The sequence below is a fragment of the Oncorhynchus clarkii genome, chromosome 1, assembly GCF_045791955.1.
Source record: "Oncorhynchus clarkii lewisi isolate Uvic-CL-2024 chromosome 1, UVic_Ocla_1.0, whole genome shotgun sequence".
Taxonomy (NCBI): domain Eukaryota; kingdom Metazoa; phylum Chordata; class Actinopteri; order Salmoniformes; family Salmonidae; genus Oncorhynchus; species Oncorhynchus clarkii.
In genome coordinates, this window is record NC_092147.1 from 87,353,020 (window position 1) to 87,376,387 (window position 23,368).

Here is a 23,368-nt window from a genome sequence, read left to right on the forward strand (position 1 = left end):
GTCAGTAGTCCACTCCGTCAGCAGTCCACTCCGTCAGCAGTCCACTCTGTCAGTAGTCTACTCTGTCAGTAGTCTACTCTGTCAGCAGTCCACTCCGTCAGTAGTCCACTCCGTCAGTAGTCCACTCTGTCAGCAGTCCACTCTGTCAGTAGTCCACTCCGTCAGTAGTCCACTCCGTCAGTAGTCCACTCTGTCAGCAGTCCACTCCGTCAGTAGTCCACTCCGTCAGTAGTCCACTCTGTCAGCAGTCCACTCTGTCAGCAGTCCACTCTGTCAGTAGTCTACTCTGTCAGTAGGGTACTCACAGGTGCATTGTGCTGTTTCATCATGGTTTCTGGATGTCCCTCGGCCAACAGTCGGCCATTCCTCATCAGACCCACCTGGAGAGATAGAAAACAGCAGGGTTATTTACAACGGAGTTGAGGAAGGAGGATGTGAGGAATCAAGGAAAGATTAAGAAAGAGCCTTAGTCATGAATGTTCCTGTAGGACAGATCTTAGTGTGACAGGAGAGATATCTGCTCATGGTATAATTACATCACTAACGTCAGGTGGTGAAGGCTCAGGCCCAGTCATCATGTCACCTATGTCCTTGTCCTTGTTGGTTTTCTCTCTCTGTGAACACTGGAGCCTTGTAGCTACTGATAGAGGGGCCTGATTCAGTAGTTGGAATCAATAGTTGGAATCATATCCAATATTGTGAAAAAGTCACCACATTGGGTGATACATAACTTTCTCACTGTAAACTGAATAAAGAAATGATTAAAATAGTGGCTAGAGAGTAGCTATCCTCTATCAATCTCCCATCCCCTTCCAGTTGTATATCTCCCTTAAATGTGTCTTTCCTGTTAAACTGTCTGTTTTTCCAAATCACCTTTCACCTCATTTATGAAGAAGTTGTCTGTTGATTGTCTTAGCTGGAGATTACCTTGTAGCTGGAGATGACCTTGTTTCTCAGCTCTCTGAACAGATTTCTGTCCACATGTTTTTAGTGATTTCTTCCTTTCTATTAGACCCTGATTTTACCACAGTCTGTCATTTAACCAAGGTAGGGTATTCTTTCTCTTACATGTTATTGTCTTAGTATAGTTTTATTTTTAAGTTAATGAGCGTCGTTGTTACCTCACAAGTATTTCAATTGAAACTCTGTTTTGTAAGCTTTCTTGCAATCACGGTTAAATTACGATCTGATCTCAGTTATCAATAGTTTGATTATTCTCTCCGGGTTATTAGAAAGTATTAGGTCTAATTAGGTATTTGTTGATGTTGTTATCTGCATTGGGCCATTGACAAACTGATGACCAACAAGGTGTTTATAATGAAGCCATGAGTTCTTATGGATGAATATAACACAGAGGTAGAACTGTAGAGTAGAACACAGAGGTAGAACTGTAGAGTAGAACACAGAGGTAGAACTGTAGACTAGAACACAGAGGTAGAACTGTAGAGTAGAACACAGAGGTAGAACTGTAGAGTAGAACACAGAGGTAGAACTGTAGAGTAGAACACAGAAGTAGAACTGGAGAGTAGAACACACTGTGGTGATAGATTGTGCCCTAAATCCAGTCTGAATACATTACACAGGTGGTACAAGGACCCCCTGTGTCCCAAATGGCACCCTATTCCCTATATAGTGCACTACTTTTAACCTGAGCCCTATGGGTCCTGGTAGAAAGTAGTGCACTATAATAATAATAATAATGATATGGTGCCATTTGGAACATAGAGAGTCTTATCAGTGTGTTTCCATCAGATCTGTGTTGAGTGTGAGAAGCTAAATGCAGAATACAGTACTATGCACTTCACACTACTTTCACTTCTGCCTTAGTGGTTCAGCAGGACAATGGAACTGGCTACAATAGAGAAGTGAGAACTGATCCATCTCTCTGGATAACAACATCTGCTAAATTACTCAGATGTAAATGTCTGTCTCGTGATAATAGGTCAGAGGGAATACAGTAGGCAGAAGTTGTCTAAATATCTGTCTCGTGGTAATAGGTCAGAGGGGAGGGAATACAGTAGGCAGAAGTTGTCTAAATATCTGTCTCGTGGTAATAGGTCAGAGGGGATGGAATACAGTAGGCAGAAGTTGTCTAAATATCTGTCTCGTGGTAATAGGTCAGAGGGAATACAGTAGGCAGAAGTTGTCTAAATATCTGTCTCGTGGTAATAGGTCAGAGGGGATGGAATACAGTAGGCAGAAGTTGTCTAAATATCTGTCTTGTGGTAATAGGTCAGAGGGAATACAGTAGGCAGAAGTGTCTAAATGTCTGTCTCGTGGTAATAGGTCAGAGGGAATACAGTAGGCAGAAGTTGTCTAAATATCTGTCTCGTGGTAATAGGTCAGAGGGAATACAGTAGGCAGAAGTTGTCTAAATATCTGTCTCGTGGTAATAGGTCAGAGGGGATGGAATACAGTAGGCAGAAGTTGTCTAAATATCTGTCTTGTGGTAATAGGTCAGAGGGAATAAAGTAGGCAGAAGTGTCTAAATGTCTGTCTCGTGGTAATAGGTCAGAGGGAATACAGTAGGCAGAAGTTGTCTAAATATCTGTCTCGTGGTAATAGGTCAGAGGGAATACAGTAGGCAGAAGTTGTCTAAATGTCTGTCTCGTGGTAATAGGTCAGAGGGAATACAGTAGGCAGAAGTTGTCTAAATGTCTGTCTCGTGGTAATAGGTCAGAGGGGATGGAATACAGTAGACAGAAGTGTCTAAATGTCTGTCTCGTGGTAATAGGTCAGAGGGAATACAGTAGGCAGAAGTTGTCTAAATATCTGTCTCGTGGTAATAGGTCAGAGGGGAGGGAATACAGTAGGCAGAAGTTGTCTAAATATCTGTCTCGTGGTAATAGGTCAGAGGGGATGGAATACAGTAGGCAGAAGTTGTCTAAATGTCTGTCTCGTGGTAATAGGTCAGAGGGAATACAGTAGGCAGAAGTTGTCTAAATGTCTGTCTCGTGATAATAGGTCAGAGGGAATACAGTAGGCAGAAGTGTCTAAATGTCTGTCTCGTGGTAATAGGTCAGAGGGAATAAAGTAGGCAGAAGTTGTCTAAATGTCTGTCTCGTGGTAATAGGTCAGAGGGAATACAGTAGGCAGAAGTTGTCTAAATATCTGTCTCGTGGTAATAGGTCAGAGGGAATACAGTAGGCAGAAGTTGTCTAAATGTCTGTCTCGTGGTAATAGGTCAGAGGGAATACAGTAGGCAGAAGTTGTCTAAATGTCTGTCTCGTGGTAATAGGTCAGAGGGGATGGAATACAGTAGACAGAAGTGTCTAAATGTCTGTCTCGTGGTAATAGGTCAGAGGGAATACAGTAGGCAGAAGTTGTCTAAATGTCTGTCTCGTGGTAATAGGTCAGAGGGAATACAGTAGGCAGAAGTTGTCTAAATGTCTGTCTCGTGATAATAGGTCAGAGGGAATACAGTAGGCAGAAGTTGTCTAAATATCTGTCTCGTGGTAATAGGTCAGAGGGGATGGAATACAGTAGGCAGAAGTTGTCTAAATGTCTGTCTCGTGGTAATAGGTCAGAGGGAATACAGTAGGCAGAAGTTGTCTAAATGTCTGTCTCGTGGTAATAAGTCAGAGGGAATACAGTAGGAAGAAGTTGTCTAAATGTCTGTCTCGTGGTAATAGGTCAGAGGGAATACAGTAGGCAGAAGTTGTCTAAATATCTGTCTCGTGGTAATAGGTCAGAGGGGATGGAATACAGTAAGCAGAAGTTGTCTAAATATCTGTCTCGTAGTAATCAGTCAGAGGGAATACAGTAGGCAGAAGTTGTCTAAATATCTGTCTCGTGGTAATAGGTCAGAGGGAATACAGTAGGCAGAAGTTGTCTAAATATCTGTCTCGTGGTAATAGGTCAGAGGGGATGGAGAGTACAGTAGGCAGAAGTTGTCTAAATATCTGTCTCGTGGTAATAGGTCAGAGGGAATACAGTAGGCAGAAGTTGTCTAAATATCTGTCTCGTGGTAATAGGTCAGAGGGGATGGAGAGTACAGTAGGCAGAAGTTGTCTAAATATCTGTCTCGTGGTAATAGGTCAGAGGGAATACAGTAGTCAGAAGTTGTCTAAATGTCTGTCTCGTGGTAATAAGTCAGAGGGAATACAGTAGGCAGAAGTTGTCTAAATATCTGTCTCGTGGTAATAGGTCAGAGGGAATACAGTAGGCAGAAGTTGTCTAAATGTCTGTCTCGTGGTAATAGGTCAGAGGGGATGGAATACAGTAGGCAGAAGTTGTCTAAATGTCTGTCTCGTGGTAATAGGTCAGAGGGGAGGGAATACAGTAGGCAGAAGTTGTCTAAATGTCTGTCTCGTGGTAATAGGTCAGAGGGGAGGGAATACAGTAGGCAGAAGTTGTCTAAATGTCTGTCTCGTGGTAATAGGTCAGAGGGAATACAGTAGGCAGAAGTTGTCTAAATATCTGTCTCGTGGTAATAGGTCAGAGGGAATACAGTAGGCAGAAGTTGTCTAAATATCTGTCTCGTGGTAATAAGTCAGAGGAGATGGAATACAGTAGGCAGAAGTTGTCTAAATATCTGTCTCGTGGTAATAGGTCAGAGGGAATACAGTAGGCAGAAGTTGTCTAAATATCTGTCTCGTGGTAATAGGTCAGAGGGAATACAGTAGGCAGAAGTTGTCTAAATGTCTGTCTCGTGGTAATAGGTCAGAGGGGATGGAATACAGTTGGCAGAAGTTGTCTAAATGTCTGTCTCGTGGTAATAGGTCAGAGGGAATACAGTAGGCAGAAGTTGTCTAAATATCTGTCTCGTGGTAATAGGTCAGAGGGGATGGAATACAGTAGGCAGAAGTTGTCTAAATATCTGTCTCGTGGTAATAGGTCAGAGGGAATACAGTAGGCAGAAGTTGTCTAAATGTCTGTCTCGTGGTAATAGGTCAGAGGGGATGGAGAGTACAGTAGGCAGAAGTTGTCTAAATGTCTGTCTCGTGGTAATAGGTCAGAGGGAATACAGTAGGCAGAAGTTGTCTAAATGTCTGTCTCGTGGTAATAGGTCAGAGGGGATGGAGAGTACAGTAGGCAGAAGTTGTCTAAATGTCTGTCTCGTGGTAATAGGTCAGAGGGAATACAGTAGGCAGAAGTTGTCTAAATGTCTGTCTCGTGGTAATAGGTCAGAGGGGATGGAGTACAGTAGGCAGAAGTTGTCTAAATATCTGTCTCGTGGTAATAGGTCAGAGGGAATACAGTAGGCAGAAGTTGTCTAAATATCTGTCTCGTGGTAATAGGTCAGAGGGAATACAGTAGGCAGAAGTTGTCTAAATATCTGTCTCGTGATAATAGGTCAGAGGGAATACAGTAGGCAGAAGTTGTCTAAATATCTGTCTCGTGGTAATAGGTCAGAGGGAATACAGTAGGCAGAAGTTGTCTAAATATCTGTCTCGTGGTAATAGGTCAGAGGGAATACAGTAGGCAGAAGTTGTCTAAATATCTGTCTCGTGGTAATAGGTCAGAGGGAATACAGTAGGCAGAAGTTGTCTAAATATCTGTCTCGTGGTAATAGGTCAGAGGGAATACAGTAGGCAGAAGTTGTCTAAATATCTGTCTCGTGGTAATAGGTCAGAGGGAATACAGTAGGCAGAAGTTGTCTAAATATCTGTCTCGTGGTAATAGGTCAGAGGGAATACAGTAGGCAGAAGTTGTTTAAATATCTGTCTCGTGGTAATAGGTCAGAGGGAATACAGTAGGCAGAAGTTGTCTAAATGTCTGTCTCGTGGTAATAGGTCAGAGGGAATACAGTAGGCAGAAGTTACCACTAACCACTGATACCTCAGACACAGGGTTAGATATGTTCCAACCCTATATTGATACAGCTCTATTGGGGCTAAATGTAATCTGATCTTAGATCTGTATTGTAAAGGACATCTATTACGCGTACCAAAAGGCACCCTATTCCCTATTTAGTGCACTACTTTTGACCAGGGCCCATTGAGGCAAATAACCAGATATACTGTGAAGACTTTCGCCTTTGGTTTTCTGTACATATTCACATCAGTTATTTACAGACAATCTCCTGTATATTCATACTGTATGTTTTTTTCCACCTGCTTATGAATCAGCTTACGAATCAGTTCATGAAATCTGCTCATGAATCTGCTCATGAATCTGCTCATGAAATCTGTTCATGAATCTGCTCATGAATATGCTCATGAAATCTGTTCACGAATCTGCTCATGAAATCTGTTCACGAAATCTATTCACAAAATCTGTTCATGAATCTGCTCATGAAGCAGATGTGAACAAATAAGGCATGTAAATACTGTCATATTCAGTACTGTAGTTCATGTGGTACAGGACCAAAACATCCCTCAGTACTGTAGTTCATGTGGTACAGGACCAAAACATGCCCTCAGTACTGTAGTTCATGTGGTACAGGACCAAAACATCCCCTCAGTACTGTAGTTCATGTGGTACAGGACCAAAACATCCCCTCAGTACTGTAGTTCATGTGGTACAGGACCAAAACATCCCTCAGTACTGTAGTTCATGTGGTACAGGACCAAAACATCCCCTCAGTACTGTAGTTCATGGGGTACAGGACCAAAACATCCCCTCAGTACCACATCCTTCATGTCTGTCCCCTTCACCACTCTTATCACATTTAATTTCCTCACTGAGGAAAAAGGCTGCTCAGAAACAAACATCATCTCAGAGGAAAACCAGGAAAAAGGTTTTACAGGAACCTAATCTGTAGATTACAGAGCAGTAGCTCCTAGGCATTAGACTTTGAACCAGTCAGGATAGGGAATGAACACTACTAGTCTGATGGAGAACATGGTGAGGGCCATATAACTGGAATAGTGTATATAACTGGAATAGTGTATATAACTGGAATAGTGTATATAACTGGAATAGGGTATACAACTGGAATAGTGTATATAACTGGAATAGGGTATACAACTGGAATAGTGTATATAACTGGAATAGGGTATACAACTGGAATAGTGTATATAACTGGAATAGGGTATACAACTGGAATAGTGTATATAACTGGAATAGGGTATACAACTGGAATAGTGTATATAACTGGAATAGTGTATATAACTGGAATAGTGTATATAACTGGAATAGGGTATACAACTGGAATAGTGTATATAACTGGAATAGGGTATACAACTGGAATAGTGTATATAACTGGAATAGGGTATACAACTGGAATAGTGTATACAACTGGAATAGGGTATACAACTGGAATAGTGTATACAACTGGAATAGGGTATACAACTGGAATAGTGTGTATAACTGGAATAAAACTGGAATAGTGTATATAACTGGAATAGTGTATACAACTGGAATAGTGTATACAACTGGAATAGTGTATATAACTGGAATAAAACTGGAATAGTGTATATAACTGGAATGGTGCACCTCTCCCCCCTTTCTAAAACGGTAAAACACAGAAGAACTACAGGAACTACCAAAGGACCCATTGTTTCTCAGCAGAGGGGACCTCATAATTGCCTGCTCATAAAGTATTTGGAGGGACGGTCAGTTAAGCTCTGTCTGTTTCCCATTTCCTCTTATGACAACAGATCAACAAGGCACAGTGTTCACAGAGGAGCATTTGACAAAAGGACTGTGTGTGACAGAGTGAGTGTCTTACCACATTGGCTTGCCTGTCCTCCTCTATGTAGTGTCTATCAGTAGGTAGTTATCATGTATATAGACTGTATCTTACCACGTTGGCTTGCCTGTCCTCCTCTATGTAGTGTCTATCAGTAGGTAGTTATCATGTATATAGACTGTATCTTACCACGTTGGCTTGCCTGGCCTCCTCTATGTAGTGGCTATCAGTAGGTAGTTATCATGTATATAGACTGTATCTTACCACGTTGGCTTGCCTGTCCTCCTCTATGTAGTGTCTATCAGTAGGTAGTTATCATGTATATAGACTGTATCTTACCACGTTGGCTTGCCTGTCCTCCTCTATGTAGTGTCTATCAGTAGGTAGTTATCATGTATATAGACTGTATCTTACCACGTTGGCTTGCCTGGCCTCCTCTATGTAGTGAGTGGTGATGACGACTGATACTTTTCCAGTTTTCACAATCTCTACTAGATGCTGCCAGATCCTACAGGGACACATGACACAACTCAGTTTAAGGGCAACATCCTATGGTCCCAAATGGCACCCTATTCTCTATAAAGGGCACTACTTACCAGAGCTCTATGAGCCCTGGTAGTGCACTATAAAGGGAATAGGGTGCCATTTGGGACACAACCTTAGCCTTATGACCTGCCTGGGATTACCTTGACTGGACTGATTTGGCTGGGCTTTGTAACAGAGCACTGGTACCATTACACAATCAGATTATACACCCAGATACTTCCAACAGGATGTATACAGTCATTCTGAATGAGAGACAAAATGGTTTCTGTAATGAGGGGCAGAGAGTGTGTTTGACAGGTTCAGACTGTTGGAGACAGAGTGTTGTTCATAAACTACTATGTTATCTTCAGACTGTTGGAGACAGAGTGTTGTTCATAAACTACTATGTTATCTTCAGACTGTTGGAGACAGAGTGTTGTTCATAAACTACTCTGTTATCTTCAGACTGTTGGAGACAGAGTGTTGTTCATAAACTACTCTGTTATCTTCAGACTGTTGGAGACAGAGTGTTGTTCATAAACTACTCTGTTATCTTCAGACTGTTGGAGACAGAGTGTTGTTCATAAACTACTCTGTTATCTTCAGACTGTTGGAGACAGAGTGTTGTTCATAAACTACTCTGTTATCTACAGACTGTTGGAGACAGAGTGTCGCTCATAAACTACTATGTTATCTTCAGACTGTTGGAGACAGAGTGTTGTTCATAAACTACTCTGTTATCTTCAGACTGTTGGAGACAGAGTGTTGTTCATAAACTACTCTGTTATCTTCAGACTGTTGGAGACAGAGTGTCGTTCATAAACTACTATGTTATCTTCAGACTGTATGTGACATTCATTATATTGGATGTAAAAGGGGGAAATGTGAAGCAGGTGAATTGTTGTAGAAGGTTTTGTGTGTTTGTGTGTGTGTGTGTGTGTGTGTGTGTGTGTGTGCATGTGCGCGTGTGTGTCCAGTACATACTTGGCTCTCAGCACAGGGTCCACCCCGACTGTGGGTTCATCCAGAATCAATAACTGGGGGTTCTGAAGTAAGGCTGCTCCTAGAGACACCCTCCGTTTCTGCCCTCCGCTGTAAACACACACACACACACACACACACACACACACACACACACACACACACACACACACACACACACACACACACACACACACACACACACACACACACACACAATGTTACATAAAACACCTGAAATATCTGCTCCATCCAGCTGCATTTGTTTGACATGGGTCCCACTCACTGGTTTCTCAGTGTAGTAGGTGTGTTAGCAGGGCTGGTAAGGCAGCAGAGAAACCCTGCAACATTAACCTTGTGTTTATTGTACTACAGGGCAGTACTGGGTCCTTGTGAGGTATAAGGGGGATGTTTATTGTACTACAGGGCAGTACTGGGTCCTTGTGAGGTATAAGGGGGATGTTTATTGTACTACAGCGCAGTACTGGGTCCTTGTGAGGTATAAGGGGGGATGTTTATTGTACTACAGGGCAGTACTGGGTCCTTGTGAGGTACAAGAGGGATGTTTATTGTACTACAGGGCAGTACTGGGTCCTTGTGAGGTATAAGGGGGATGTTTATTGTACTACAGGGCAGTACTGGGTCCTTGTGAGGTACAAGGGGGATGTTTATTGTACTACAGGGCAGTACTGGGTCCTTGTGAGGTACAAGGGGGATGTTTATTGTACTACAAGGCAGTACTGGGTCCTTGTGAGGTACAAGAGGGATGTTTATTGTACTACAGGGCAGTACTGGGTCCTTGTGAGGTATAAGAGGGATGTTTATTGTACTACAGGGCAGTACTGGGTCCTTGTGAGGTACAAGAGGTATGTTTATTGTACTACAGGGCAGTACTGGGTCCTTGTGAGGTACAAGGGGGATGTTTATTGTACTACAGGGCAGTACTGGGTCCTTGTGAGGTACAAGAGGGATGTTTATTGTACTACAGGGCAGTACTGGGTCCTTGTGAGGTACAAGAGGGATGTTTATTGTACTACAAGGCAGTACTGGGTCCTTGTGAGGTACAAGAGGGATGTTTATTGTACTACAAGGCAGTACTGGGTCCTTGTGAGGTAGGGGAGATGCTGAGAGCTGGGGGCCACACCAGTGCTTTCACAGGTTCAAAGGCCAATTACACTGCTATGACATAATTGGTGAGTTAGTTAAGACACATTTATCTTGAGGCCTTGCTTCTGTGCAGTCAGAATATTGGGACTGAGAGCTGTTGGTTCTGTACAGTCAGAATACTGGGACTGAGAGCTGTTGGTTTTGTACAGTCAGAATACTGGGACTGAGAGCTGTTGGTTCTGTACAGTCAGAATACTGGGACAGAGAGCTGTTGGTTCTGTACAGTCAGGATACTGGGACAGAGAGCTGTTGGTTCTGTACAGTCAGGATACTGGGACAGAGAGCTGTTGGTTCTGTACAGTCAGGATACTGGGACAGAGAGCTGTTGGTTCTGTACAGTCAGGATACTGGGACAGAGAGCTGTTGGTTCTGTACAGTCAGAATACTGGGACTGAGAGCTGTTGGTTCTGTACAGTCAGTGAGGGAGCCTTCTTTTGGCATTGACATCTTGACAGATGTCTGTTGCAAAAACGCAGCATTTTTACAGAAGCCGTGACACACAAACAGAAACTCACTCAGGAGGAAACTGTTTCCTTCTATTTCTAGCCATCTGAGCCTTGGCTGTAGCCTACTTTGTCCCCAGATCAAAATGGGATATACTAGTGCACTACTAGTGACTGTTATCCAGCTGGACAGAGTAAAGAGACTATAGATGTAGGTACATTATCATTTATACATAGTTTCCATTTGGTTTGTGTTATTTTAATGTGTAGATTGTTTTCCCCTAATTAAAACAAATAAATGAACAATGATATACATCCAACCCATCCGTGGGCCATATTTAATGGGCTCGTATGTTTGACACCACTGTGTTGACACGGTTGTGTTACCTGAGATTTCGGACTAGTTTGCTCTTCTGAGGTAGGTCCAGGAAGTCCACCAGGAAGTCCATGCGTGCCTGGGTGTCCGTAGATGACAGGCCGTGGATCCTTCCGAAGAACGTCAGAGTGTCACTGATGGTAAACTCATTGTACAACGCCAGGTCCTAAAGGACAAACACAATGTTATGTCATGGTATGTGTTGTGTTGATATCAAATCAAACTTTATTTATACAGCACATTTATTACAAAGGTGAGAAAGATAAAAACACTAAACGTTTTCTATACACATTTGAAATGAAGATAGACAAGAACTAAATTACGAGACAAATTAAAAAAGGTGTGTTTTGCTACAGTATGTTATGTTGACATATCATGTTGTCATGGTATTTATAGTCATATGTCAATACACTTCCATAGTGTCTGAAAGGTTAGGAGTCCATTTTGGAACTGAGGTTAATGCATCTGTCAAATCAAATCAAATCTTATTTGTCACAAGCTTCGTAAACAACAGGTGTAGACTAACAGTGAAATGCTTACTTACAATGCAGAGAGAAAAATAGAACAATTATAACACGAGGAATAAATACACAATGAGTAACTTGGCTATATACACGGGGTTACCAGTATCGAGTCGATAGGTAATTGAGGTAGATATATAGGTATGGGTAAAGGGACTAGGCAACAGGATAGATAATAAACAGTAGCAGCAGCGTACGTGATGAGTCAAAATAGTTAGTGAAAAAAGGGTCAATGCAGATTGTCCGGGTAGCAATTGGTAAACTATTTAACTAACTAGCAGTCTTATGGCTTTGGGGTAGCAGCTGTTCAGGGTCCTGTTGGTTCTAGACTTGGTGCATCGGCACCGCTTGCCTTGTGGTAGCAGAGAGAACAGTCTATGGCATGGGTGGCTGGAGTCTTTTACAATATTTAGGGTCTTCTTCTGACATCGCCTGGTATAGAGGTCCTGGATGGCAGGGAGCTCTGCCCCGGTGAAGTACTGGGACCGTATGCACTACCCTCTGTAGTGCCTTGAGGTCGGATACCAAGCAGTGATGCAACAAGTCAAGATGCTCTCAATGGTGCAGCTGTAGAACTTTTTGAGGATCTGAGGGCCCATGCTAAATATTATTAGCCTCCTGAGGGGAGAGAGGAGTTGTCGTGCCTTCTTCATGACTGTGTTGGTGTGTGTGGACCATAATAATTACTTAGTGACGTGGACACCAAGGAAATTGAAGATCTCGATGATGGGGGCATGCTCGGCACTCCGTTTCCTGTAGTCCATTATCAGTTAATTTGTCTTGTTGACGTCGTCGTCGGTGATCAGGCCAACCACCGTTGTGTCGTCAGCAAACTTAATGATGGTGTTGGAGTCGTGCGCAGCCACGCAGTTGTGGGTGAACTGGAAGTACAGGAGGCGACTAAGCACGCACCCCTGAGGGGCCCCCGTGTTGAGGATCAGTGTGGAGGATCAATGTGTTGTTACCTACCCTCACCACCTGGGGGCAGCCCGTCAGGAAGTCCAGGATCCAGTTGCAGAGTGAGGTGTTCAGTCCCAGGGTCCTGAGCTTAGTGATGAGCTTGGAGGGCTCTATGGTGTTGAACACTGAGCTGTAGTCTATGAACAGCATTCTCACATAGGTGTTCCTCTTGTCCAGGTGGGAAAGTGCAGTGTGGAGTGCGATAGAGATTGCGTCATCCATAAGTTAACAGTTTACCTGTGGCATGTACCCCACCATCCTCCCAGGGACCTGGTGACCAGGAAATGCGGGCGGCTTCCCCAACACGCTGATTTGCCCTCGGGAGATCTTCAGTGTTCCCACAATGCATTTCAACAGTGTGGTCTTCCCACACCCACTCGGACCCAGCAGGCCGTAGCTGTAAGATAACAGGAAGAACATTTGAACTAAATCATACATATTACTACAGTATGATAGTATAGTATGATATGATAGTATAGTATGATAGTATGATACGATAGTATAGTTTGATATGATAGTATAGTATGATAGTATAGTATGATAGTATGATACGATAGTATAGTTTGATATGATAGTATAGTATGATAGTATAGTATGATATGATAGTACAGTATGATAGTATAGTATGATATGATAGTATAGTATGATAGTATGATACGATAGTATAGTTTGATATGATAGTATAGTATGATAGCATATCATAGTATGATAGTATAGTATGATACGATAGTATAGTATGATAGTACAGTATGATAGTATAGTATGATATGATAGTACAGTATGATAGTATAGTATGATAGTATAGTATGATTTGATAGTACAGTATGATAGTATAGTATGATATTATAGTATAGTATGATAGTATCATATGATATGATAGTATGACAGTATAGTATGACAGTATAGTATGATATGACAGTATGATAGTACAGTATGTAATCTGTATAACTCAGTATGGTCTGACTCTTAAGCATAACTCACATAAAACTTCCAATGACATTGATGCATGATTCACGTGGGAATCCATGTTAAACGTAATTTATATATGCAAGAACCCAATTACATTGTCTACTTTATGTAAGGTTTAGATCAGGGGTATTCAACTCTGACCCTACGAGGTCCGGGAGCCTGCTGGTTTTCTGTTCTCCCTGATCATTAATTGCAAGGACCTGGTGTCCCAGGTCTAAATCAGTCCCTGATTAGAGGGGAATCAACCACCTGGTGTCCCAGGTCTAAACCAGTCCCTGATTAGAGGGGAATCACCCACCTGGTGTCCCAGGTCTAAATCAGTCCCTGGTTAGAGGGGAATCACCCACCTGGTGTCCCAGGTCTAAACCAGTCCCTGATTAGAGGGGAATCACCCACCTGGTGTCCCAGGTCTAAACCAGTCCCTGATTAGAGGGGAATCACCCACCTGGTGTCCCAGGTCTAAACCAGTCCCTGATTAGAGGGGAATCACCCCTCTAAGGCCTTCCATTGAGGGCTAAGTTCCACCCTAAAACTGTTGATTGAAACTCCTGTTTTACACGCCACATCAAGTCTGTAAGTAATATTATGCTGGCTTGAAAAGTGTAATTCCCATTGGAATCCAGCCAGAGTAAGGATATTCAACAACTGGAACCTTTAATTAATGCGCTACCTGCATTGAGGATGACTGCAGGGGTAGGGAAGATTATTGAGACTACCTAAATCATCATACCTGGAACAGCCATCTCATTAACAGGTGCAACTAGGAACAGATTGGATTAGTTTAGAAACATCTATTATGTTATTTATGTTTGTGTAGCATAAGACTAATCAACCAACAAATGTGTATGCTACATAAAAAAAAAACAGGTATTGAAACAAACAATTCTGAAAATCAACCTGCAAGAGCATGGTGGGAAAAATTGTAATGATGTGTGTGGGTTTTGAGCAAACATGAATTAGTAATTTTTACTAAACAAGCTTGTTGAAATGCAGCTCACTTCGAGCAGAGTTCAGTAAACAAACTTTAACTCATCAGCTCAAATTCTTGTCCTTTTGAAGTCCACTCAACTCACAGAATAACGCAGATTAAGCAGTTGGCTGTGTGTGTGTGTGTGTGTGTGTGTGTGTGTGTGTGTGTGTGTGTGTGTGTGTGTGTGTGTGTGTGTGTGTGTGTGTGTGAGGGGGGGGACGACAGAGAGAAAGAAAAGGAAGAGAGAAAGAGAAACAAAAAACAGACAGAGACAGAAAGAGTAAGAGAGCGAGAGAAAGTGTCACGTTCTGACCTTTATTTCCTTTGTTTTGTATGTAGTTAGTATGGTCAGGGCGTGAGTTGGGGTGGGCAGTCTATGTTTGTTTTTCTATGATTTGGGTATTTCTATGTTTCGGCCTAGTATGGTTCTCAATCAGAGGCAGGTGTCATTAGTTGTCTCTGATTGAGAATCATACTTAGGTAGCCTGGGTTTCACTGTGTGTTTGTGGGTGATTGTTCCTGTCTCTGTGTTTGTACCAGATAGGGCTGTTTTGGTTTTTTCACATTTCTTGGTTTGTTAGTTTATTCATGTATAGTGTCTATATTAAAGAACCATGAATAACCACCACGCTGCGTTTTGGTCCGCCTCTCCTTCACCTCAAGAAAACCGTTACAGAAAGAGAGGAAAGAGAAAGATAGTTTCAACATCAACAAGAGGCTCTTCATTAAATACTGTAGATATTTATTTTACTGGGTTTTCTTAATCTATTTATTATATTCTTTTCTACAGTCCATCCTGTCACCCTACTCCTCCTTCTCTGAGTGTTTACCACCCTACTCCTCCTTCTCTGAGTGTTTACCAACCTACTCCTCCTTCTCTGAGTGTTCACCACCCTACTCCTCCTTCTCTGAGTGTTCACCACCCTACTCCTCCTTCTCTGGGTGTTCACCACCCTACTCCTCCTTCTCTGAGTGTTCACCACCCTACTCCTCCTTCTCTGGGTGTTCACCACCCTACTCCTCCTTCTCTGAGTGTTCACCACCCTACTCCTCCTTCTCTGAGTGTTCACCACCCTACTCCTCCTTCTCTGAGTGTTCACCACCCTACTCCTCCTTCTCTGGGTGTTCACCACCCTACTCCTCCTTCTCTGGGTGTTTACCACCCTACTCCTCCTCCTCTGAGTGTTTACCACCCTACTCCTCCTCCTTCTCTGGGTGTTTACCACCCTACTCCTCCTCCTTCTCTGGGTGTTTACCACCCTACTCCTCCTCCTTCTCTGGGTGTTTACCACCCTACTCCTCCTCCTTCTCTGGGTGTTTACCACCCTACTCCTCCTTCTCTGGGTGTTTACCACCCTACTCCTCCTCCTTCTCTGGGTGTTCACCACCCTACTCCTCCTCCTTCTCTGAGTGTTCACCACCCTACTCCTCCTTCTCTGAGTGTTCACCACCCTACTCCTCCTTCTCTGAGTGTTCACCACCCTACTCCTCCTTCTCTGAGTGTTCACCACCCTACTCCTCGTTCTCTGAGTGTTCACCACCCTACTCCTCCTTCTCTGAGTGTTCACCACCCTACTCCTCCTTCTCTGAGTGTTCACCACCCTACTCCTCCTTCTCTGAGTGTTCACCACCCTACTCCTCCTTCTCTGAGTGTTCACCACCCTACTCCTCCTTCTCTGAGTGTTCACCACCCTACTCCTCCCTCTGAGTGTTCACCACCCTACTCCTCCTTCTCTGAGTGTTCACCACCCTACTCCTCCTTCTCTGAGTGTTCACCACCCTACTCCTCCTTCTCTGAGTGTTCACCACCCTACTCCTCCTTCTCTGAGTGTTCACCACCCTACTCCTCCTTCTCTGAGTGTTCACCACCCTACTCCTTCTCTGAATGTTCACCACCCTACTCCTCCTTCTCTGAATGTTCACCACCCTACTCCTCCTTCTCTGAGTATTTACCACCCTGTCACCTTACTCCTCCTTCTCTGAGTGTTTACCATCCTGTCACCCTACTCCTCCTTCTCTGGGTGTTTACCACCCTGTCACCCTACTCCTCCTTCACCCTACCATTACATATTAATAACAAGTAAGACCAATACATATTAATAACATGTAAGAACATTCCATATTAATAACATGTAAGAACATTCCATATTAATAACATGTAAGAACATTACATATTAATAACATGTAAGTCCATTACATATTAATACCATGTAAGTCCATTACTTATTAGCGATATTAACATGCTCTGTCTTACTGCGGGGTGAAGTGGTGTTTTGACTTATCCTGGACACTCAGGACAACCTTTTCTGATTGAATACCCCACAGGGCAGTACGCACTACTGAGGTCAGTGTCATGGTGTAAGGTTAGGGTTAGGACTGGGTAAGGTTGTAGTGCCAATATGGTTTACTCACATCTGTCCCTGTGGCACGGTCAAGTTGAGATTACTCAGGACTTTGAGTTCACCGTACGACCGACACACTTCCCGACACCGGATCGCCGAACCCCCCAGCCCCGGGGAGGGGGGAGGAGCTTCCTCGTCTGCCTTCATCCTTCCCTCCGCCAACTGGAAGAAGAAAAACAAGTTAATCACCCCTCTTCACAGCATTATGGCCCAGTGTTGTGATTAGGGTTTCTTTCCCAAAATTCCCAGGTTTTCCAGAAACCCCAGTTAGAAGATTCATGGAATCGGGAAGGAATAGGCAGGAAATCCAGGAATCCTCCAACCAGGGTTTCAGGAAAACCTGGGAATTTGGGGAAAGTTACCCGAATGTTGCAGCCCGAGTAACAATTGAGGGAGAACAGCCAGGGCAGGACGTGAACCGGCGACTGTGGTTACGGGGAAAGGGTACTACCACCTATGGCATTAAGGGTCTCATTGCAGAAACAGACGCAGTAGCACATACAGGGAAAACACACCAGGCTGCGTTACAAAGGGCACCAACATATTCCAGACGTAGTGCACTACCTTTGGCCAGAGCCCATATAGGACCCTGGTCAAAAGTAGTGCACTATATGGAACATTGGTTGTCATTTGGGATGCAGACCAACTAAGGACTTGCTCATTACGGACAACAGAAAGTGAACTAAATGACATCTCCTCAGCAACTAGCTGCCGTGAATCTGTGTCTGTGTCGTGTAGCAGACCTGTGTTGAAATATTATTTGAAAATCATTTCAAATGCTTTCTCTGTGCTTGATTGATCTTGCCTTGTTTAATGGGACCAATAGAATAGTCCCACAACTGTAAACCCTGCCCATCTGGCACTCCAGGCAGGCTAAAGCAAACGATCAAAGTATTTGAGAGAGTTCAAAACAGAATATGAACCCAGGTCTGGTGGTGGCGTGCCTGTAACTTGGCCTGCATTGAATCTAGGTCGTAGAGCAACCCTGACTGGCACCCTATTCCCTACGTAGTGCACTACTTTTCACCAAGGCCCATAGGGATATAGTGGTCTATATAGGGAATAGGGTACCATTTGGGAAGCACACTGGTTCAAAATCATCTTTAATCCCTGCCTCCTTTCCCTGGCTTCCCCTGTTTCATTCTCCCTTTCTCTGTGTTGGCTTCCCCTGTTTGTCTCCCTTTCTCTGTGTTGGCTTTCCCTGTTTCATTCTCCCTTTCTCTGTGTTGGCTTCCCCTGTTTGTCTCCCCTTCTCTGTGTTGGCTTCCCTTGTTTGTCTCCCTTTCTCTGTGTTGGCTTCCCCGTTCTCCCTCACATAATCCAGCATCTTTCATTCCACCGTGACGAGATTAGAGGGAAACCACTCCGTAATCTGACTCATTTGATCAAGGTCACCTTCTTTGACACAATTCCACATGGCAGCATATGTACAGACCGGTACTATTGTTATGATAGTAATAGCCAGGACATTGTTGTGCTGTAATAACATTGTAATATAGGATATTGATAAGTGAGACATTATAAAGCCCATCTACACAGACAGACGTATTAATTCACTGTAAGGGAATTTGTGCATGGTTCTATTCTTTCTGCTTGAAGTTCAACGTTTTTATTAATCAAATTGCAGAACGCAAATTATCTGAAATACTTGATATTAACAGATTAAAGACTCCAGTTCAAGTTTAAAGCTCCATAAAAATAAGAAAAAGGTTTTAAAAAAGTATAATTTGAGCCATCCAACAAGATGTTGAAGTAAACTACTGTGTTCACCAGATTACTTTAAATTAAGAAAATAAATTGGAAGCCAGTTAAACTACATTTGATGCTAACGACGGGTGTCACACCGATTTGTCGTTATTATATCAGATACCCACTGATACTGTACTATACGTTTAACCTACCTAATCTTTGAAAGAGGGCTTGTCCAACATTGTGACAGGGACTCACCTGAAATAGTCCTTCTCCTCAAGGAGACGTTTAGTAGCCTACTGGGGATGAAGAGCAACAATGTAGCCACCTGCACCTGTGTGTCTGCCTAGCCAACGGTGTAGGTGGGTTATATTGCAACGTGGTAGAGCAGGTTGGGTTTCGAGAAGGGAGAAGTCTCTCTCTGGAATACATGTACCTGTTTTTCTACTACTAAATTACATTAACAGAGAATTAGCGAGACAAATTATAAACTACAAAAACAAACCGCGACATTCCTACCACGACACCTTCCTATGATTTTCTTCAGTTTAGGTAGCCTATATATGGCAGCGGGACTCCATCGTAATAAACGGAGCAGCCATATATTCTGTTGTAACTGTAACAGCAAATTCATTTATAGGCGCAATAACATTCCAACTGGTGCCGGTTCGCTCTTTCGTGAATCAGCAGTGCATTTATCCAAAGCTAATTTAGCCCGTCTGCTATCATCACAATCCGATACAGAATATAGAACAAGCTTTCGTTCTCCAATCATCTCGTAGACAAAAACTACCTTACAGAGAGCCTGTCAACTTCCGCTTCACAGCACGTCCAAAACGGAGCATGTCGGACTCTTGTCGGTTCGCCCAACTAGCGCATTTATCCTACAATTGACCATGAATTCGGCAGCGAAAGCGTCATGCATGCATGACCTGTGATGCGTGTTGGTGCCTGGCTATTTTTATACATCGGTTGGCTACATGCCGGTATAGACAGCTGCTAGGTTTTCATGTCATTTCAAATCAATGCTTCTTTTATAAACGCCGCAGTGCACTTCCACTCTGCACCAGAAATTCAATTTTTATGCCCACAGGAACGGAATTCAAACATCCTAAGGATGTCCCTATTTACTGGGCCTATGGTGCTTTTTTCTGAAATGCTAATTGTCTATGGAGTTATTTCAGCATATACATATCAGCGTTAGCCGTATTGCATTGTAAGATCTTCCATAAAATACCTCACTAAATAATGCCCCCATGTATCCAGCTTTGCCGGCTTACAAACGTTGCATACCTGCTCCTCCATCTCGGTGCATTCGGGCGGTCCTCCTGTCGTCGCAGCATCATCCGCTGCTGCTGCCTCAGAGGCCATGGTCGTCGGTTGGCGGGAGATGCATCCAGCCTCAGCTCCCCAGCAGATGGCCTCACTAAAATCAATAGGCTACTATCTCCATCTACTGGCGGTGAAGGAAAGGGAACTAGGAAAGGTGTCTGAAAACAGACCAATACTATTTTTTATTAGCAAGCATCAAATGCAAACAATACAGGCAATCATACAAACATGTATAAACATGTTCAGTAACATCTGACCACACAAAACAGAGCCAACAAAACAAAACAAAAAAAATGTGTGCATCCCCTATATCGTTTTTGGTCATGCCTGTCTAAACCGCCCCTCTGTGTGACGGGGAATTCATGTGAGGGTGGTGGATGTCTATCAACCGGAGGTATGTCTTCAGTAGGGAGGGAAGAGACATCGGTCTGCATCAGAACCACTGAAACCAACTCTTCCCTGACCCGCACGGCCTGCAGAGATGAGAGAGGCCACACACTCTAGATAGAGAGAGAGGACACACACACACACTTTGGAATTAAAATATGTCACTCTAAATAGCATCTGCTGAATGACAAAAATGTCATGTGTAAATGTTATTGTGTGTTACCTAGCCTTCACAGGGCTACCCCTGCCCCTCCGACCTAACCTCCACAGGGCTACCCCTGCCCCTCCGACCTAACCTTCACAGGGCTACCCCTGCCCCTCCAACCTAACCTTCACAGGGCTACCCCTGCCCCTCCAACCTAACCTTCACAGGGCTACCCCTGCCCCTCCAACCTAACCTTCACAGGGCTACCCCTGCCCCTCCAACCTAACCTCACAGGGCTACCCTTGCCCCTCCAACCTAAACTTCACAGGGCTACCCCTGCCCCTCCAACCTAGCCTTCACAGGGCTACCCCTGCCCCTCCAACCTAACCTTCACAGGGCTACCCCTGCCCCTCCAACCTAACCTTCACAGGGCTACCCTTGCCCCTCCAACCTAAACTTCACAGGGCTACCCCTGCCCCTCCAACCTAGCCTTCACAGGGCTACCCCTGCCCCTCCAACCTAACCTTCACAGGGCTACCCCTGCCCCTCCAACCTAGCCTTCACAGGGCTACCCCTGCACCTCCAGCCTAGCCTTCACAGGGCTACAGCTGCCCTTACAATTAGCCTTCACGTGGCTACCCTATGCCCTGTAACAAAGCCTTCACAGGGCTACTGCCCCTCTAACCAAGCCTTCTGCAGCTGTAAATCCAGGAGTGGCCTCCATTGCCACCAAACGTCTCACAAGTAAAGGAAACAGGCACGATGGATACCATAAGCAAGTAAATGTGTTTTTTCCATGTTAGATGCTGGATGCAGCTGTAGGGAGGGCTCCAGTCCTGCCTGCAGTAGCAGGGGGAGCCAGTAGGAGGTGTAGAACAACTGACTGAGGCCCTCACACAACAGTCCACATAACTCCTCTCCAGTGAGAATGCTCCCATTCGGCTGCTCTGGTCTGGAGAGGCTGCCGCTCGGCTGCTCTGGTCTGGAGAGGCTGCCGCTCGGCTGCTCTGGTCTGGAGAGGCTCCCGCTCGGCTGCTCTGGTCTGGAGAGGCTCCCGCTCGGCTGCTCTGGTCTGGGTATGCCCCTGTGTTTGAAGATATACTGCATCTCTGATTCACAACAGGTCAGAATGTAGAACCATATCTGTTCTGTATGTGTGTGGTGTGTGTGTATGTCTGTTTACCTTAAGAGCAGCCTGATGAAGGCAGGATCTCTTGGAGCCACAGTGTCTTGTGTATGTTCCGTTGACCTCTCCCCCTTCCCGAACTAGCAACTCAACCATCTCTGTGTGTCCAGCGTCTACAGCTACACAGACCATCCAATAACATTTGGTGTAAAACTTCTAAGAAGGTCGACGAAGTCCTTCTGTTGTGTGTGTGTTACCTGAGTATAGAGGACAGGACATAGAGATGCCGTCAGCTGGCTTGTTGGGGGTCAGCCAGCGTCTGTTTCAAGGAGGAGTTGGACCACATCCAGGTGTCCATTCTGAGCAGCCATGTACAGCGCCGACTGACGCGCATCTGTCACGGTGTTCACGTAGGCAAGGCAACCAAGGGAAGAGCTTGCTGCACCGAGCCAATGGAAAGAGGATCCTCTTTAGCCTATTGAGGTGCACTTTCAGGTGCCAAGTAGGCTCGGGTGGTGTACCGTATACCGGGGTATCTGGAAAAAGTAGGCTCGGGTGGTGTACCGTATACCGGGGTCCCTGGAAAAAGTAGGCTCGGGCGGTGTACCGTATACCGGGGTATCTGGAAAAAGTAGGCTCGGCAGTGTACCGTATACCGGGGTATCTGGAAAAAGTACCGTATACCGGGGTATCTGGAAAAAGTAGGCTCGGGTGTACCGTATACCGGGGTATCTGGAAAAAGCCACAGGATGTTTTGTTTTTTAATACCATCGTAACTATTTATTTGAAGTTTATTTGAAAACATTTGAATATTTGTATCTACTTTTTAAGTAAATACCTGCAGTCCACTTGTGCAATACATTAGGAGAGGAAGAAGATCAAGTTGTTCACTTCAACTGTCACACTGTTTCATTATGAAGCTTACCGGTCGTCCCCAGTCACATGAGGCCAGCAGCATGTCACCCTGTGTCCCACTGCTGTTTGTTTACTCACTGTTGTGCAGCAGAGGCCAGCAGCATGTCACCCTGTAGCCCACTGCTGTTTGTTTACTCACTGTTGTGCAGCAGAGGCCAGCAGCATGCCACCCTGTGTCCCACTTCTGTTTGTTTACTCACTGTTGTGCAGCAGAGGCCAGCAGCATGCCACCCTGTGTCCCACTGCTGTTTGTTTACTCACTGTTGTGCAGCAGAGGCCAGCAGCATGCCACCCTGTAGCCCACTGCTGTTTGTTTACTCACTGTTGTGCAGCAGAGGCCAGCAGCATGCCACCCTGTATCCCACTGCTGTTTGTTTACTCACTGTTGTGCAGCAGAGGCCAGCAGCATGCCACCCTGTAGCCCACTGCTGTTTGTTTACTCACTGTTGTGCAGCAGAGGCCAGCAGCATGCCACCCTGTATCCCACTGCTGTTTGTTTACTCACTGTTGTGCAGCAGAGGCCAGCAGCATGCCACCCTGTGTCCCACTGCTGTTTGCCTCTGAATCAGGGTCAGTCCCTGGATGGGAGACCAGATGCTGCTGGAAGTGGTGTCGGAGGGCCAGTAGGAGGCGCTCTTTCCTCTGGTCTAACAAATTGGTCAATAAAGTTTCAATGGCATTTATTGTAAGAGTAGGGGTGTTAACCCTGGTGTCCTGGCTAAATTCCCCATCTGGCCCTCATACCATCATGGACACCTAATCATCCCCAGCTTCCAATTGGCTCATTAATCTTCCCTGTAACTATTGGGTGGAATGAGATGTTCGATGAGCAGATGTCCACATACTTTTGGTTGTGTAAGTGTTTAGCTTCCTCCAAAAAAATA

The 23,368-nt window shown here is 44.4% G+C and overlaps 1 protein-coding gene across 3 annotated transcripts in view; it reads right to left on the bottom strand.

The window, feature by feature from the left end:
- The window catches only part of LOC139413633 (ABC transporter G family member 20-like), a 66,407-nt gene extending 46,445 nt beyond the window's left edge, over window positions 1–19,962 (bottom strand). Inside the window, exons 1-7 of one of the 3 annotated variants that reach the window (XM_071161254.1) lie at window positions 18,838–19,451; window positions 16,901–17,052; window positions 12,787–12,946; window positions 11,080–11,234; window positions 9,086–9,193; window positions 7,991–8,084; window positions 306–380 (exon numbers count right to left, since the gene is read on the bottom strand). In XM_071161254.1, the coding sequence (XP_071017355.1) occupies window positions 306–380; window positions 7,991–8,084; window positions 9,086–9,193; window positions 11,080–11,234; window positions 12,787–12,946; window positions 16,901–17,037 (729 nt within the window). In that variant the 5' untranslated portion in view covers window positions 17,038–17,052; window positions 18,838–19,451. Of the gene's footprint in view, window positions 1–305; window positions 381–7,990; window positions 8,085–9,085; window positions 9,194–11,079; window positions 11,235–12,786; window positions 12,947–16,900; window positions 17,053–18,837; window positions 19,452–19,872 lie in introns of those variants that run through there. The other 2 variants (XM_071161245.1, XM_071161263.1) reach the window with 2 other exon arrangements.
- Between the last annotated feature and the right edge of the window lie 3,406 nt (window positions 19,963–23,368).